This window comes from Mustela nivalis, assembly GCF_964662115.1.
Source record: "Mustela nivalis genome assembly, chromosome: 13".
NCBI classification, from domain to species: Eukaryota; Metazoa; Chordata; class Mammalia; order Carnivora; family Mustelidae; genus Mustela; species Mustela nivalis.
This window is the reverse complement of record NC_139032.1, coordinates 88968738-88986508: the sequence shown is the minus strand read 5'-3', so window position 1 is coordinate 88986508 and position 17771 is coordinate 88968738. Positions and strand designations below refer to the sequence as shown.

Below are 17771 nucleotides of genomic sequence, written 5' to 3'. Positions count from 1 at the left end.
CCACCGGAGTAGGCAGGGAGATAGAACTGGGGATCTCTTACAATGTCAGCTACCCTCCTCCCTTTCCCTGGACCTTGCCCCAATCCTGTCCCCATCACGGATTATTTAATTTACCTATGTGGCGGGGGCGGCAGGGGGATGGGGAGAAAACTCGCTGAGTTGGTTGTGTGTTCCTTCTTTGGATTCCACTTTGGGCCAGGGACAGTGAGCAGGGGGCAGAGGAGTGTCCCACACACGAACATCCCTTGTGTCACTAACATTTGTTACTAAGATATACTTGCATTATAAAACTTAACTTTGATGCCCCAAGTTTGAATTCTTTGGAGGAGAGAATGGCCCATGCTCGCTTTCAGAGGACACACAGCACCCAACACAATGCCTAGCCCTACTAGGATCCCCGGTTCTTAAATCAGTGACTTTAAATTAACTAATCACCATGCCAGAAAACATCCACACCAGGGCTTCCGACTGGATGATGCATCAAAATCCCCATCTGGGGGTCAAATGCGTGGGGCAGGCAGGGGTCGCTTATCCTAGTGGGCCGGGCCCAAGCCTTGGCATGGAGACTCTGAGGCTTTGGGGACACTGAATCCTGGGTGGGGTCAGGCCTAGGCCGGTGCAGGTGGCTCCTGACCTCAGGCTATACTGGGTGTCAGATGGGGAAGAGCAGGGGAGGGTCTGGAGCCCCTGAGACGGCAGGGAACAGTGAGTGTAGAGTGGGTCAAGCCTAGGCTTGGCCAGGTGAGCTGCTGAGTCCCAGGTGATGGGAGGGGAGATTGGTCCTATGACTTGGCAGGGTGTGGGCCAGCATGGGGCTCTGTATCCCGGGTGGAGTCAATCATAGGTCCTGGTACGGAGGTGGAATTTGGAAAGGGGCAGTGTGTCCCATGTCAGGGGGTGTGCCAGGCTCTGGGCAAGGGAGGACACAGAACTCTGGGTTGGGGATGTCAGTCCCCCACCCTCGCTTGGAGACCAGGCCAGCAGGGAGTGCTGTGTCTCGGGTAGCAGGGTCAGGGGCTGAGAGGGGACTGCGATCTGGTTGGGGGCGTCATTCCCAGGCTCTGACGAGGAGCTTTCATCCTGCAGAGGACTCTGAGTCCTGCGTGATGGGGGCAGGGATGTTAGACCCAAGCCCTGACTTGGACACTCTGGGTCGGCAGGGAAAGCTGTGCCTTCCGTGAGATGATCATGTTCCACAGGCAGAGGCCACTAAGACCTGGTCGGGGTCCATCTCCGGCCTCGGTGCAGGCAGCAAGGAGGGCAGGGTTGCTGGTGCGGATCGGTCCCTCGCCCGGGCGTGGAGACTCCGGGCCGACAGGGGGCGCTGCGTCCCAGACCCGGGGCAGGAGGGGCGGCGGGCTCCCGATCGGCTCCGGGCCGGCAGGGGGCGCTGGGCTCGCGGCGGCGTGGCGGGCGCCCGGCAGGTGGCGCTCTGGCCGCGGCCGAGGCGGCCGAAGCGGGCGGCGGCAGCGGCGGCAGCGGCAGCGGCGGCGGCGCTGCGGCCGGCTCGCGGGCCCCGGGGAAGCGGCGGCGGCGGCGGCGGAGGAGGAGGAGGAGGCGGAGCGGCGGCGGCGGGCGGCGGGAGCAGCGGCCCCGGGCGGGCGGGAGCGCCGCTGGCCGAGCGCACAGGCCGCGGCCCGCGGAGCCCGCCATGCCGGCGCGGGTCTGAGGCGCGGCGAGCCAGGGCCGAGGCGAGCGGCGGCCGCGCCGGCCTGTGGCCCCGCAGCGGCCCGGCCCGGGCCCCATGAGCGGCGGCCTCGGCCTCCGGCGCAGCCCGGAAATGTCCGGCAAGCTCGAGAAAGCAGGTGAGCGCGGGCCGCGGGCGGCGCGGGCCTGGGGGCGCGCGGGCGGCGGGGACGAGCCGCCGCCCAGGCCTGGGGCCCCGCCGCCCCGCCGCGGCCGCCTCGCCTCGGCGCGCCGGCCTGCTCGCGCTCCCGGGCCGGCGGGGTCGGCGGGGTCGGCGGGGTCGGCGGGGCGGCGGGGGCCGGCGGGGCGGCGGGGCGGCGGGGCGGCGGGCTCGGTCCCGCGGGGCGGCGGACGGGAGTCCGGCCGCGCGGCTGCCGTGCCCGGTGGCCCGAGCTGAGCCCGACAAGGTGTCACTTCGGCTGCGCCCGTGTAGCCGGGAGGAGCCCCTGGGCTGGCGGCGGAGGGAGCGGGCGGGATGTGCCTGGGCGCCTTCGGGGCTCGCTCGCCTTCCCCCGCGGCGTCGAGCCGGGCTCCGCAAGCCGGGCCCCGGGGAGCCTGCGGCTTTGGGGGCGAGGACAGCCTCGTCTCTTTGTGTGTTCCTAGAAATCTCGGAGAGCTGCCTTCCGATTAGCAGCTCGGAAAGCCCGTGCTGGGAGTGGAGGCCCCAAAGGCTCCGCGAGGGCGGATGCCTCCCGCGGGGCCCGGGGCGTCTCTCGCCGGCGACACCCCGCAGGGTGCATCCCTGGGTCCCGGGAGGCGGGCGGGCGGGCGGGCGGGCCAGGGCTCCTGGGCCGGGGAGGGGGGTGGGGGGACACCCGTTGCTCGTCATGGGCGCCGGCTGCAGGGGGTGGGGGCAGGTGGCATTGGTTTGGGAAGTTGCTCGCGCGTCCCAGGTGGAACCGGGATACTCTTCTGAGATGGGCCCCGGGGCGGGACTCAGAAGGCGGTGGGGACTTGCCGGCTGTGGTTGGATTCAGCACAGGAAGGAAATTTCTGTTGCCTTTACTGAGGGTTTTCTGTATATCCGGCGCGGTGCTGAGCACCTTCTGTGTGTCGCCTGGTAAATCCTTGGAGGTTCTGGGTGGGAGAGGGTTTGAGCCTGGTTTTACGTGCTCCCCGGCAGGGGCAGTGAGTTCCTGCAGGCCACCCAGCGAGAGGGCAGCAGGCCGGCAGCAGGCCGAGGGGCTGGAAGCCTGGCTCCCTTCCTCAGGGGCAGGGCCGAGGGCTTCGGGGCGGGTTCTTGGGTCTTTTTCTCAGCTTTTCGCTCAGGGCCATGCCCGGTGACCACGAGCTGCCTCTCTGCCCACGTGCCAACCCAGAAATATCTTGGGTTAATTTGGGCAGCATTTCTCGGAAACTCCGTGAATAGCATCTCTGAAGGGTACTGTTGGGCAAGTTGGATTATTTTACATATAACGTTAATGGGGTTTTCTTTGATTCTAAGGATACATTTCTTACCCAAAACGTGAACGTTGTGGCAAAGTAAAAAGCGAGCTGAAAAGCACCTGTCATCCCATGAGCCGTTTGGCGCAGCTCCGCGCGCTCGGATGAGGCGAGTTTTCATTTGTGTTCCGCCTCACCTGGAGCAGGGAGGCCCGAGGCCAGTGCACTGCAGCAGAGGCTCTCCCGCGGCCTTCTCCGGGCACCTCCTTCTGCCGGGGCTGCAGCAGATGCAAACACCATAAGTGCCTGCTTCAGAGAGGCTTGTCTGAGGCCAGGAGGGCCGGACCTAGCGTAACATCCTACGCCCAGGCCACCAGAAATGCCCTGTGACAGGGGGCTGGGCCTGGGCATAGGAAAGGGGGCTTCACTGGCGGGGCAAGGGGGAGGCCCTTTGTGGGTAGGCTCCAAAGAGAGGGTAGGGGGTCCCCGGGTGGAGTGCGGAGAGGGTAGACTCAAAGGAGCTGACCAGGGGCTGTGGGAAACTCAGGAGGCCGACCCACTGGGTGAGAGGCAGCGGGGCAAGCAAGCTCTGAGGCTGGCAAGAAGTCGGTCCTTGTGGTATAAGGCCTTTGGCGGTGATCCACACACAGCGTCGTCAGGACACTCCTGGAACAAAGGGTACCTCTTCCTGGTGTTTCTGCTGGTCCTTGTAGGTGGATTTCCCTTTGCACTTCAACGAGATTTCTGTGGGAGTTTTCTAGCGGACCTGCTCCTCTTAAGTCACCAGCAGAGTATCTCATTCAAAGGAAAGGTCCTTGGGCGAAGCGGGGACTCCTGTTAGCAAGTGAGCAGTCTCTGTAAGTTACAGAGCCTGACGCCCAGGAAGCAGTTGTTGTCGGCCTCTGGGCGAGGTTTTCTTGAGTCTGTTCTGCTGCTCTTCAGTACGCGGTGCCTGGCTGCGGGAGGGGGCTTTCATGCTTCCCTGGTCATCTCTGCTCCAGGCCTCACCTGGGATCAAGGCAGTCTGGGTTCCAGACGGCAGCAGAGGGTCAGCTTGCTGGCTGGTTGGGACCTGTCCAGTGAGGCTTAGAGGAAGAGGAGGACCCAGGAAGAAGCCTGGTGTGGAGGTTGATAGTTCAGGGAGCTCCCTGGGGTGAGCTTGTGGGTGGGCCTGGCAAAGAGAAGAGGCTCTTCCCTAGGAGCTAAGAGGGACCTGTTTTGAAAGACCACGCTAGCAGGAGATGTGTGTAGCTGCTCCAGAGGCTGCTTTAGAGGAGTCAGTGACTGGTTCTGGTCACGCACACAGGTACATTTTGTCCGTGCTTCTAAGAGACACGTCGCCTATGCACTACTGATGTTCCCTAGTGTTTCTGGAGCCTAAATGCCTCTTTATTTTTTTTTATTTAAAGATTTTATTTATTTATTTGACAGAGATCACAAGTAGGCAGAGAGGCAGGCAGAGAGAGAGAGAGGAGGAAGCAGGCTCCCTGCTGAGCAGAGCGCCCCGATGTGAGGCTTTATCCCAGGACCCCAGGATCATGACCTGAGCCGAGGGCAGAGGCCTTAACCCACTGAGCCACCCAGGCGCCCCTTAAATGCCTCTTTAAATGCTGGTGGGTTCAATCCGTAGATGTGTTGTATTCGATCCACACCTGTTGAACAAAGGAGACTTGGTGGTCAGTATTTAAAAATCAGGAAATCACCCCTATATCTCAGATTTTTGGTTCTCTTGAAAAGTTAAAACGCCCTTGTACCTCTGAGGCCTTGTTTCCTACAAGGCCCCGTGGGTGGGGAGGGGATAGGGTCCTCTTCCCAGTTGGGCTGTTGACATTTGAGTCTACATCCCCTTCCTTGGAGAAGCCATTTGTGTCTGTTTGCTTTTCCTCTGGACTTTGAAGTCCTTGCCCCATTCCTTCACCGATTCATTCCTCAGTCCCTCCATTCAGCACTAACGGGCTCCATCAGGCTCCGCACCAGGCTCTGGGGATGTGGCATTGAACTCGGCAGACATCACAGTGTAGCCCGGGCACCGGCTCTGGCAGTGGGGAGTCCTGGGGAACTTAGGAAGGGTCCCATAGGACTTACGGTGCGGGGAGGGGTCAGGGAGCCGGCTCTGTGAGGAACTGAGATTCAAGGTGAGCCTTGGAGGTGGAGTCGAGTTAGCAGGGCCTGGAGGGGTGGGGAAGAGAGCGGCTTCCGTTCTCCTCGCTGAGCTCTTCAGTCTCTTGCTGCTTCGCACATTCATCCCTTCATCAGATACTTCATCCAGCATCTCCTGAGGGCCTGGAGTACCCTTGGAGTACAACAGAGATAGCTGCCTCCTGGGCCTTACCTTCTTCTTACGGGGGCAGCCAAAACAGACATCCTGAAGATGGACATTGTGCAGGTGTTTTTGGTTTTTTGTTTTTCTTAGATTCTCTTTCCCTGGCCTGTGTTCCCAGTAGACCTGTCTGTCTAGGAGTTTTATCACTCCCCAAACCCCTGGCCCGTTCGGTCCCCGTGCCCCCGAGCTGTTCACTGGGGCTGATGCGGCAGGCTCACCCGTGCACTGCCGGAGGACAGAATAACTTTGGTGTCTCAGACTCAAGTGTATGTGTTTCAGATACGTGAAGAGGCTTTTATTAAAAAGAAAATTGCCTGCTGACTGCATTCACAGTAACTTTCAGTTGTGTATTTTGTCAGAACAGAGAAAAATGCAGGTACTGTCGCATGAGGCTATAGGCTTTTTCGGCCAAGGAAAGAGTCCTTGCAGATCAGTAGTCACTGTACTTTTTTTTTTTTTTTTAAGAGTTTATTTATTTATTTGACAGAGAGAGATCACAGGTAGGCAGAGAAGCAGGCAGAGAGAGAGGAGGAAGCAGGCTCCCTGCTGAGCAGAGAGCCCGATGTGGGGCTCGATCCCAGGACCCTGAGACCATGACCTGAGCCGAAGGCAGAGGCTTTAACCCACTGAGCCACCCAGGTGCCCCCAGTAGTCACTGTATTTTGATCCATTTTAAACTTCTTTCAAATTTAACACTACCCCCCCCCCCCGCCCCCCGCCCAATTAACAGTCTCCGTGGTCAAAATGAATCCAGTCAACAAATACAATGTTTTTATGGCCCGGGTCGTCCTTCATTTACTCACACAGGCCACACTTACACGGAGTCCCTCCTTGTTGGCAAACACTGTGACGCCTCAGAGTGGCACAGAGTCCGCAGGAGACCGGCCCTTCCAGGGTCACAGTCCAAAAGGAACATCAGAATGGGCTCGCGCATTTCTGCGGCGTCCCATGGTTTTTGAGAACGCATCGAGAGCGCGCCTCAGTTCCCGCCTTCTTCAGGACCGTCCCGGGGTGGGGTCAGGGCCGGGCATATCCATTCTGCACCTGAGGGCAGCTGAGATCGGGGCGGCCTTGGCCACTTGCAGGGGTGGCAGCTCCATTGCGGTGAAGTGGGCGGGGCCTCCGGTCACCTTTCTGCCTTCACGGAGCACCGCTTAGAGCCTCTGTGGTGCTGGACACAGCAGCTTTCCATCTCGATTCTTTTTTTTAAATATTTATTTATTTATTTATTGGACAGAGAGATCACAAGTAGACAGAGAGGCAGGCAGAGAGAGAGAGAGAGAAGCAGACTCCCTGCTGAGAAGAGAGCCCAACGCGGGACTCGATCCCAGGACCCCAAGATCATGACCTGAGCCGAAGGCAGCGGCTTAACCCACTGAGCCACCCAGGCGCCCCTCCATCTCTATTCTTGTTCATGTTTCTGCATTTCTTTTCTGATCTTACCAAAGTGGGGGCCCCTCGGTTAAATGAAGGCAGGCCCAGTGCAGTCTCCAGGGTGCACATCAGACCGACGGTACCGGCATCATTGGCAGTCCTGTGAGGAGATGAGTAGCACGATGTGGCCGGCGCGGCACAGAATTAGCCACAGGAACCCCAAAGGTTTCCTGGTCTCCTGAGCAGCTGTTGGCAGCGGTGGTTTGAATGGGATTCCTTGCAGCCGACAGACCTGATAGGAGGCCTAGAAAGATGAGTCATGTGTGAGCTTGCAGAAGAATCCTTTCCCAAATTAGCCCGGCTTGGAGAATGTCTTGAGCATGGGGCCGGTCTTACCCCGGGCCAGCTGGATGTGTTCCCCGTTGCCATAATAAGATGACGCACTGCAAAGCGCAGCGGGCCCGGCCCGGCAGCCCCGCCCGGGAAGCCTCGGGGCGCCGCGCTGCTGGGACAGGTGTTCCTCTGCTTCGTCACTCACCTTGCCCCAAAGCCTCTTTTATGGTTAAAAAACAAAACCTGCAGTTTGGGAATTATTAAGGGATCTGTCATCTTCGTTGCTGGCTCTTTGTTCCAGGCCGTTTGACTAAAAATCTGAGGCCCGTCATCGTGACCTTGGGGAACCCTTTTCCTTTTCTGGGTCTCATTTTCTCGGTCAGCGCTCTGAAGGGGTGGACTCGAGTTAGTGCTTCCTTGTTTTGCTTGAAAGCAGCAGGTCCTCTTCTGTACATAAGAGGGCCATTAGATAGTGGGTAATGGGGAGCCACTTTGAGGACAGTGAATCCTTCCTGCTCAGCCACGGCCCCCGAGGAGCCTCCTTGGTCCTCCGCTGAACAGTGTGAAAACCCGCCTCCTGCATGTGCGCAGCCTCCTCTACCGAAACCAGCTTCCTCTGGACACCTGGTGCCGTCTCTTCCTCTGGCAGATCCTGAGTCCCATGGGAAGGCCCCAGATAAGCACTTGGGTAGAATGGTATTGTTCAGCTCATTCAGAAACCAGAGCTTCGCTTTCCTTCCTGAAAGTTAAAAATCAACAGAGAGTCTTGACTTGACTATTAGCTTCTTGAGGGAACGTACCTGTCTGGTCCACCACGGGCTTGCATGGCTGTGCCTGGAATGTAGGATGAATGATACTAGGTGATACTATCCTAGAATGAACTTAGGTCTCTGATTCCAAGTCTCAGAAGTAGTCTTTTTTTTTTTTTTTTAAAGAGAGGCAAGCAGAGAGGAGTGGGGGGGGGGGAAGCAGGCTCCCTGCTGAGCAGAGAGCCCGACGCGGGGCTTGATCCCAGGACCCTGAGATCATGACCTGAGCCGAAGGCAGAGGCTTGAACCCACTGAGCCACCCAGGCGCCCCAAGATTTTATTTTTAGATCATCTCCACCCACTGTGGGGCTCGAACTCAACCCCGAGATCAGGAGTCACATGCTCCACCAGCTGAGCCAGCCCGGCATCCCAAAATTACTTTTAAGTGGAGCTTCTTCTGGGCTTTGAGTTGCCAGTTAGGATGTTTCTTGGGGGATTAGTAGGACCAGTAATCTGGCAGGGATCTGCTAATAGTTGGGGGTTTGTGTTAACCATGTACGTCGACGGCTGTTTAACTGTAGTTTCCTCAGCTGTCATGGTGGTGCTGAGATCAGAGTCCCAGAACATGGTTGAGAAAGCTCTACGGTGTGTGGCGAGAGACTGAGCCACACTTGGCTGACTCCTAGACGCGGGTCTGCAGGACACGCGGGACCAAGGTGCTCTCCGGCAGCGTGCTCACCGACCCATCACGACTCCGTCTTCCGTTTACTGGCCCCTGGTTTATGCGGGTCCCGCTCAGCCTGCTGGCCACGGCCAGGCCCCGGTCAGAGGCTCTGTGCCTGCTTGTCTTTGTCACTTGGCCTCTGCATGTTATCTAGGACAGGCCGCCCGCACCGCCCGCTCTGGTTCCCGAGCCCGCTCCCTGAGGGGGAGGGGAGGTGGGCTGGCCGCGTGTCCCGCTCGCGTCGCTTCTTTGGCATGGGGCTTTGGCAGAGTCTCTCGCGCCCTCTCCTCCTCCTCTGTGGGCGAAGGCGTAGTGGAGAGACTTCCCTGCCGGACTGGAAGTCTGCTATTCGATGGCCACCGGTCCTCTTTCTCCGCATGGTTTTCTTCCAGGCTGTGGTTCAGAAGACAGTGATGGTTTTCTGAACCGGAGCCCTGGCTGGCGGTCCGGATGCATCTTCCTAAAATCCGGGGACTGCCTCTCAGCAGCTCAGACCCTCCGTTCTCAGCGGTTCCTCGCGGGTGACCTTTCCCCTTGCTTTTCACTCGCTTGCTGGCCCCACAGTCCTTTTACTGCCAATTAAGTTTTGCGATCAGGAGACTGCCCCGCTTTTAAAGCACAGGAGACACGGAGGTGTCGAGTGCCGGGTGGCGGGCGCTGCCTCCCAAGCCGGGAGACGAGGGTGTGGTGTTCAGGCATTTGCTTTCTGGCTTTTCAAAACTGTGTGCCATCAGCGTGGGCTTGAGAAACGTGGCCGCGAGCCGCACTTCCCAGTGCTGAGGAAGGCAGCCCGCCCGCGGCCTCCCTGAGCCGGCGACGGACGCCGCCTGCCTCGCGGAGAAGGCCCGTGCGGATGTGCCACGGCAGAAGCCCACTGGACCGTGGGACAGTCTGGGTCCCAAGTGCCATGTAGTTGGCCCCAAACAGGCAAACAGAAACTCCAGAACTTGTTTGGTGGCAGTGGCTGTGCTCACTGCTGGCTCTGGATGCCCACGTGTGCCCTCTCCTTCACGCGGCTGCCTGTGCGTGGAGAGGGGGTTGTACGTGCGTCGTGGACGGGCTGCCCTCAGCTCCTCCTCTCGGTGATGAACGCGGGTGACAGCAGCAGCTCACTTTCCCTGCGCACTTACCGCGATGCTGGTCCCAGGCTCTGTGCTGCGTGTGTTACACACTCGGTCGCATTTATCCGCAAGGAGGAGCTTCTCATTCTGCAGAGGACACTGAGACACACAGAGCTTTCCTTTTGTGTGTGGGGTCCGGAGGAGGAGAACAGCTGAGATTTGCCCCACGTCCCATGCAGAGTGGGGGCCGCGGCAGGACCTCAGCCCACAGGACTGCTTCCCATTTATCTGTGTTTTCATTGGCTGTGGGGACACGATTCTCCTGACTGCTGTGACTTGGGTAGAAAAGAGCCTCCAAAAAGAAAAGAAAAGAAAAGAGCCTCCACATTTCCAGGGACTCCTGTGCTGCTGAGCCAGTCGCTGCGCCAGAAGGGCCGCTAGATAAGGCTGGTGGGGTTGCTGGAAGAGACTGCAGTCCCGGCTTCCGTGCTCCAGCTCCCGAGGGGGCCGGGTAGCCCGGCTTCATGCCGGGTGACCTGGGGCAGCTGGTTTACTCTTCCCAAGCCTCTGGCGCCCCTGATGTAACCTGATTGGGCAGGCGAACCCAGCTGAGAGCAGTTTCCAGTGCTGATGCCATGTGGGCCCCATCTGCACTGTAAAGGGGGGAGTTGGACATATTGGGTTGTTTTGTCGGTTTTTAGCGATACAGATACTGCGAGGCACTTAACTGTCATCACAATAAAAATTTCATAACCCTTTATAGCTTTCAGAACACTTCTGGAGACGTGAGCATTTTTCGTTTGTTTGCTTTTGTTTTGGGTTTTGTTGTTTATTTGGTTGCGATAGCGTTCTGGGGTCCCTCGTGCTCGTGGATGACAGCCCACAGCTGCCGGATCCGTGTGTGCGGGGCACGGGGCAAAGAGCTCTCCCTTCAGAGAGCGCGTGGGCATGTTATTCTGTTCTTACAAAGAGCAGAATGGCAGATATCGTGTCCATTTGCCAGTTGAAGAAAGGGAGACGGCAGGGCGAGAAGTGACTGGCTGAGGTCACGTGCTGAGTGACAGGCTGAGCGGGTTGGGGACTCCGGGTTTCTCGCACTGCTTGTCTTCCCCTCCTCCTCTGTGTGTGCTCCGTGGACCTTTAGTGCGGGTCCTCTCCAGGACCACCAGGAGGCTGGCGTGGGGCCACCCTCTGGGACTTTGGTTTGGCGTCCCCTGGGTCTTTCCAGCCTCTCTGAGAACCGTGCAGGTGTGTCAGCATCTGTCTGCAGGGTTTTGAAGCAGCTTCTGGTTTCTCAGAGGTGACTTAAAAAGTGAATTTGCAGAAAAGATTGTACGGGAATCTGCTTTGGATGTGTGCAGTGGGGACAGCCCCTTACCTAGAATAGCTCCACCCGCCATCCACCCATCTCGGCGTCAATGGCTCAGTGCTCACTGGGTGCCAAGTCGTCCGCCGGGGCAGTGCGGGGTATTGAGAAGATCAGAGACATCTGTTGCCCGTAGGGGTTTGACAGTCTGACCGCCACCTGTGCTGTGTGCAGGAGACTTTTGATTTAGGCTTTCGTACTTGTGGGAAGCATTGTGGGCCTGGGCCAGAGGTTGGAAGACCTGCCTCGTGGGCCCTGGCTCTGCATGCCAGCCCCGATCGGTGCACCTCTGAGCTCTCAGGCTCCCCACCTGCAGAGAGAGAGGCTGGACTCAGTATGGAAGGGTGGGGGGAGCCTGGGCCTCCCGGTCCCACACCTGCGGGTTGGCATCTAGCTCTCCCGTAGGGCAGTGGTGGGATCTTAGACAGTCACTTTGCCTGTGTAAGTCTCCGTTCCGTCATCTGTGAAATGAAGACAGACATCAACATGCCTGCCTTACGGTCTTGAGGGAGCATTAGATGAGATGATGGACGTAAAGCATATTAACGGAATCTTGACACGTAAGTGCTAGAGAACATTATTAGCTTTTGTTCTGCCCTAATAGCTCCTTGTACTTTAAAATGTCAGTTTCTTTGAAAAAGGTCATATGTAAGTGACATTCAGACCTCCACGTTCACAGAAGAAGGGGAGGTCTTTGGCTGTTGAGGTATTTCCTCCTAGGGTTTCTCTCTCTCTCTCTCTTTTTTTACATTTGAGGAAGCTGAATTCCAGGGAATAGGTTTTCATAACTAAGAAATAAACCTCCAAAAAGGTCATTCAAGGAGGAGTAGATGGGGTTTCATTTCAGCCGCACGTGGCCCCAGCACATGTGGGTAGATTGAGGCAGATCTGATAATGTTCCTACCTCTGTCTAGAAGGAACAGGCCAGCGTCAGGGGTGGGAGCTTTTCTCGGGGTCAGAGCCCCGCTAATGACCTGCAGGTGTAGCTTTGCTTCATCCCAAGAGACCCCACCTCAGTTTCTCCTTGCAGAGGTGACGCTCAAGGGTCATTAAACCGTCTTGGTTCAGCTTTGAAGGTGAAATGGTCACAGTATGGTGCTCTTGTCTTGGGCCGGTTAAAATGCCGCACGCCATTCAAGGCCCCCTTGTACAAGTCGCTTGCAAATTGTGCCGAATGCGCAAGCAGGTGATTTCATACCCTTTATTTTTCCTCCTTGATAAATTTTCGCAATGAGGATGAATTGAGAAATCCTCGTGTATTGTTCTGAGTCCTCCCTCCCCCGTGTTCCCCTGGGCGCCTGTGACAGGTGAGAGGGAATGTGGGTCGTCTCTGTGCAGGTTTGTCAGCACAGCTCGCTCCCAGCACGGGGCTGTTTACAAAGAGCCCAGAGACCAGTCAACCCTTTTCACTTTCTTTAATCACTGGGTCCTGGAGCTACAGGACCTCTCACTTAATTAGCGTAACCACACTAATCTGTGCTCCTGCCCCAGCTTGTCAGGAGTGCCTTACAAATATTAATTCTCTGAGCTCATCAGAAAACCGAAGGCGCAGATCAAAAGCATCGTTTCCTGCATGATCTCTCCTTGTTTTTTCTATTCATCGGGAGCTGTCTCTATTAATTACCTTAAATGTGCAAGGTTGTAAAATGCAGTTTTTAGATTTGACCAAGATAGTAATTGGGCTGGGGACCTGAAGCACATTCAGCCCTGTGTCGCCGGGAAGCCCCAAGTTCCCTGGCTCCAGCTTGGCAGGTGAAATGCACCTACCAGTGAGGAAATTGTGTGACCGAAACGCCGAAACCTCTGTGGGGAGCACATCACTAGGAACGCCTGGAGCTGTGGCATCTTTGGGCGATGGAGAGAGAACTGGCCTGAGTTCTCTCTGGCACGCGCCTGCTGTGCCCTGTGGAGCATCCCTTCCTGGAACTTGGAAATGGAGCGGTGATTCCCCAACTTTTTAAGATCATTGAGTCCTGCTAAGGATCTGGCAGAAGGTCTGTAGGCCCGGTCCCAGGGGCAAAAGGGTTGCCCCAGGTTCTACCATGGTTCTACCCGCACTAACTTGCTGCCACTGTAGGAGAAATCATAGCCAGCAGCTGCTCCCCGCCTTGAAGAGCTCACGTGGGGTCTCATGTGTCCAAAGTAATCAGGGCTTAGTTCCTCTGGGGCGGTCAGACCTGGGTTCAGGTGACCATTAATAATGACACAGTCCCAGGGGTTTGTGAGGGTTCCGTGAGATGGTGCCTGTAAGCTGCTTTAGCATAACATCTGTGTGGGTAGGACAAACCCTTTTGCCCTCTGCGCGACTACTTCTTAATTTACATGCAGTTAAACGGGCCTTCTTTTAAAGGGGGTACAGTTTGCCGAGATCCCTCCCCGTCTGTGTAACCACCGCCACGGTCAAGGTTGAGACCCGTTCCATCTTGCTGTCCCTCCGTGGTCAGGCCCTTCTCCCCCACCCCTGACTTCCAGCAACCATCAGTCTGTTTTCCATCTGTATGGTTTTGTTGTTGTTGTTTAAGATTTTATTATTTATTGGACACAGAGAGCACAAACAGGGGGAGCAGTAAGCAGAGGGAGAGGAAGGAGCAGGCTTCCTGACGAGCAAGGCACCTGACGTGGGGCTCAGTCCCAGGACCCCACGATCATGACCCTAGCTGAAAGCAGCCTCCCAACTGGCAGAGCCACCCAGGTGCCCCTGCCAGTCCTTTAGTTTTGCCTTTTCCAGAATGTTACATTGTATGTAACTTTGGGGATCAGCTTCTTTTACTCAGTGTAGTGCCTTTGAGATTCATGAAGTTGTTTTCCTCAGTTTATTCCTTTTTATGGCTGAGTAGTATTCTATTGAATGCACATAGTCAGTGTTTATCTACTTAAAATTTGACCTTGATTAACTAGCTCTGTTTTTTGAAAATAGATAAAGATGACATTTGACCCACAAAAATCAAGCAACCCAATTAAAAAACGTGAGTAGATCTCTCCAAAGAAGACACACGAATGGCCAGTGCCAGTAAGCATTTGAAAAGGTGCTCAACATCATCAGTCATGAGGGACCTGTAGATCAAAACCACAGATACCATCTCACACCCACTTTCAAAAGAAAAAAAAAAAGCAAACAGGAAATAATAAGTGTTGGTGAGGATGTGTAGAAACGAGCCGTTGGGGTGGGCCACCATCCTTCCACATGCACAGCTCCAGAGGCGGACCTCTGACCCTGGCTCCGGGACTCCCTGAGACCCCTCCTACCTCGGGTCCAAGGCGCCCTGGCACTCCAGTTTCATCCTCCATGGGGCATTGTGGCTGCAGAGATAACAGACCACACGGAGAGGGGGGGCTCCGAGACGGCGTGGAGGAGAGGTAGGGACCGAGTTACCGACTAGAGCCTCATGAACGCATCCCAGCTCAGGGACAGTCATTGAGGAAAGAAGTTGTCTGGCTCATTCCATCCGAGTGGTTCTTCCTTACCCGAATAGAGTTCATATTGGACATCTCTGTGCGCAACTCCAGATCCTGTCAGGCTTACCTGTCGTCTAATCCGGACATTGCTCCCCAGATCAGTTCTGTCGGGGGGCCAGCCAGCTGCGCACGGTGTTCCCCCGGCCCCTCTCCCGGGCTTCTCTCTACTGCTGCAGCCTGCGAGATCGTAGAAATCTGCCCAGCCTGCACTACCCGGAAGTGCCAGGGACTTACAACTCTTTGAGGCAAACTTCGACCGGTGGAGATGAGCACCAGTGGACAGCTGCCTTCTCTTCCATCCTCTCCGATCAGAAGTCCAAAGACAGGGGCGCCTGGGTGGCTCAGTGGGTTAAGCCGCTGCCTTCGGCTCAGGTCATGATCCCAGGGTCCTGGGATCGAGCCCCGCATCGGGCTCTCTGCTCAGCAGGGAGCCTGCTTCCTCCTCTCTCTCTGCCTGCCTCTCTGCCTGCTTGTGATCTCTCTCTGTCAAATAAATAAATAAAATCTAAAAAAAAAAAAAAAAAAGAAGAAGTCCAAAGACAGAGTGCCTGCAACTTCTCAGAAGGTCTGTGGGGTTAAGGAACAGATTTTTTTTTTAAAGTGGAGCCCAATGGGATGGAGGGACTTGAACTCACAACCCTGAGATCAAGACCTGAGCCGAGATCCAGAGTTGGATACTTAACCGACTGAGCCACCCACGCGCCCCAGGAGCAGATCTTTGATCATGCCTCCTTATGCTTCCCTGCACCTCTTTCCTGCCCTGAGATCACGCTCTTCCACGCTCTTCCACGCTTCAGTAGTGTGTGCGTGTTAAAGAAAGAAAGATATTGGAACCATTGTGCACTATTGGTGGGAGTGTAAAACGGTACAGTTGCTATGGAAAACAGTATGGCAATTCCTCAAGAAATTAAAAATAGAATTACCATGTGATCCAACAGTTCTACTTCTGAGTATGTAGCCAAAAGAAATAAAAGGATCTCAGAAAGACATCCGTACACCCAGCTTCACAGCATCCAAAGGTGGAAGCAATGCAGGTGTCCCCTGACGGATAAATAGATACAGTGTGGTGTGTGCACCAGGCAGTATCATCCAGCCTTAGAAAGGAAGGAAAGTCTGACACGTTTCGTCACAAATGAACCTTGAGGACATTATAGCCAGATGAAATATGCCAGTCACAAAAGGACAAATTCTGTAGGATTCCACTAGTACAAGATACCTAAGAGTAATCAAAATCATAGAAACAGGAAGGAAGTGGAATGGTGGTTGCAGGGGCTGGGGGAAGGGAGAATGGGGAATTACTGGTTAACAGTGTTTAAGTTCAGTTTTGTAAGACAAAAAGAATGATGTGGCTGGATGGTGGTGAGAGTATGCAGGAGTGTGATTATACTTATTATCATTGAACCGTGCACTTAAAAATGGTTAAGAAGGGGGAGTGCCTGGGTGGCTCAGTCATTAAGCATCTGCCTTCAGCTCAGGTCCTGATCCCAGGGTAGGGTCCTGATTGGGATCGTGTCCCAAGTCCCGCATTGGGCTCCCTGCTTGGCAGGAAGCCTGCTTGTCCTCTTCCTCTGCCTGCTGCTCCCCCTGCTGTGCGCTTACACACACAAACACACACACACACACTCTCACTCTCTCTCTCTCTCTCTGTCTCCATTAAATAAATTAAATTTTTTTTTTAAGATTTTATTTATTTGACAGACAGAGACCACAAGTAGGTAGAACAGGCAGAGAGAGAGGAGGACACAGGCTCCCTGCTGAGCAGAGAGCCCAATGTGGGGCTCGGTCCCAGGATCTCGGGATCATGACCTGAGCTGAAGGCAAAGGCTTTAACCCACTGAGCCACCCAGGTGCCCCAATAAATTAAATTTTAAAAAAAATGGTTAAGATGGTAAATTTCATGTTGTGTGTAATTTTGCCACAATTTATAAAAAATGACCATGGTTAACATATTTCTCAGTATTTATTTACATAATCATTTAATCTTAAATGTCTTTTTAAATTAAGACGTTAAAACCACTATGGTGTATGACAGCTGTATTACGGGGGCACAGTGCTCATGGTAAAAATGACTTCTTGTTTCATAATCGCATCTGCGCTGGGAGAAACTAGAAATAGTCTGTAAACTGGTGGGACGCGTACTTCGGACTGCCCTGAGCGCAGCGACTCCTGCAACTGGGCATGTCCCTAGAGGACACCTGTGTGATTATGAGATGTTGGTCCCTATGGGGCAGGCGGCTTTTAAGCCGGGCTGGGTCCTGTACCCACCGAATGTGGGTCTCGTTGCCTTGTACCTGCATCTCTCAGCTGTGCTGGGCTCCTTCAAGGACCCCACAGACAGTACTGTCCAGTGCTGTCCGGGCAACCTCTTGTTCCCTCCCTGTGTCTGTCTGAGTAGACCGCTGCCAAGAGTGGCTGGCGGAAGCGCAGGGAGCCTGAATATCCGCTGGGACCCCGGAGCCTGGTGGGTGCTATAGACCAGCACATGGCGAGTGCTTAGCGCGTGTCAGCCCTTAACGAAGACTCTCACTGCCCATGGCTTCCATCCCAGCCTGCCTGGTTACCACTGTCGCCACGTACTCTGGGCTGACGACACAGATGGCGTCCACTCCAGCACCGTTTGGCAGGTTCCAGGCTCTTGGCCCCTTTCATGAGAGGGTAGCACTGACTTGACGGGGAGGGGAGGGTAATCTATGGAGAAGCAAGGTCAGGGCTTTCTTCAAGAATTTTCAGGCCAGGCAGACTCCATTTGGGAGCTGCCCCTTGAGTTGCTGCGACAGGGTCTCTGGTCCCGTGTGTATCAGTAACGTGTCTCTTTGAATCTGGGTTGATGGGCCGTTACTGTGTTGTTTGGATCCTGTGGCACCAACACCTGTAAGATACATTATTCATTTAATAACACTTCTGAGGGAAACGAAAACTCCCATCAGCAAGGTAGATTATGAAAGAGCACACCCTGGTTTCGGAAGTTAATTTGTGAAGAGATACACATCTGAGATTCAGGGAAATACAATGGGAAGCATTAATTCATTCTTTCAGCTGGTTTCTTGAGCACCTACTGTCTGCCGCCCGTGGTGGTCGACGCTGGGGAATGGGGACAGTAAGCCAGGGCTCCTGCTCTCATGGAGCTCCCTGCAACGGGTCCAGCCTCCGCCCTGCAGTCAGCACTTAGCCTTTGCTCGAAGAGGCAGACTCTGCAGCTAATAAATGTAGCTCTATTCTCGGCTCACGGTTAGCTGTCTGGACACCAGAGGAAAATTACTTTAAGGATCGCTGTGCTCATGTGGACTGTGACAGATGGGGTGACGATCACGCATTC

The 17771-nt window shown here is 55.5% G+C and overlaps 1 protein-coding gene across 5 annotated transcripts in view; it reads left to right on the top strand.

Moving 5' to 3' along the window:
- Positions 1–1571: 1571 nt before the first annotated feature.
- RAPGEF1 (Rap guanine nucleotide exchange factor 1) overlaps positions 1572–17771 on the top strand; it is a 133796-nt gene continuing 117596 nt past the window's right edge. For 3 of the 5 annotated variants that reach the window (XM_082696187.1, XM_082696186.1, XM_082696188.1), the window contains exon 1: positions 1572–1805. In XM_082696187.1, coding sequence (XP_082552313.1) covers positions 1745–1805 — 61 coding nt within the window. In that variant the 5' untranslated portion in view covers positions 1572–1744. The remainder of the gene's footprint in view (positions 1806–17771) is intronic. The other 2 variants (XM_082696190.1, XM_082696191.1) reach the window with 2 other exon arrangements.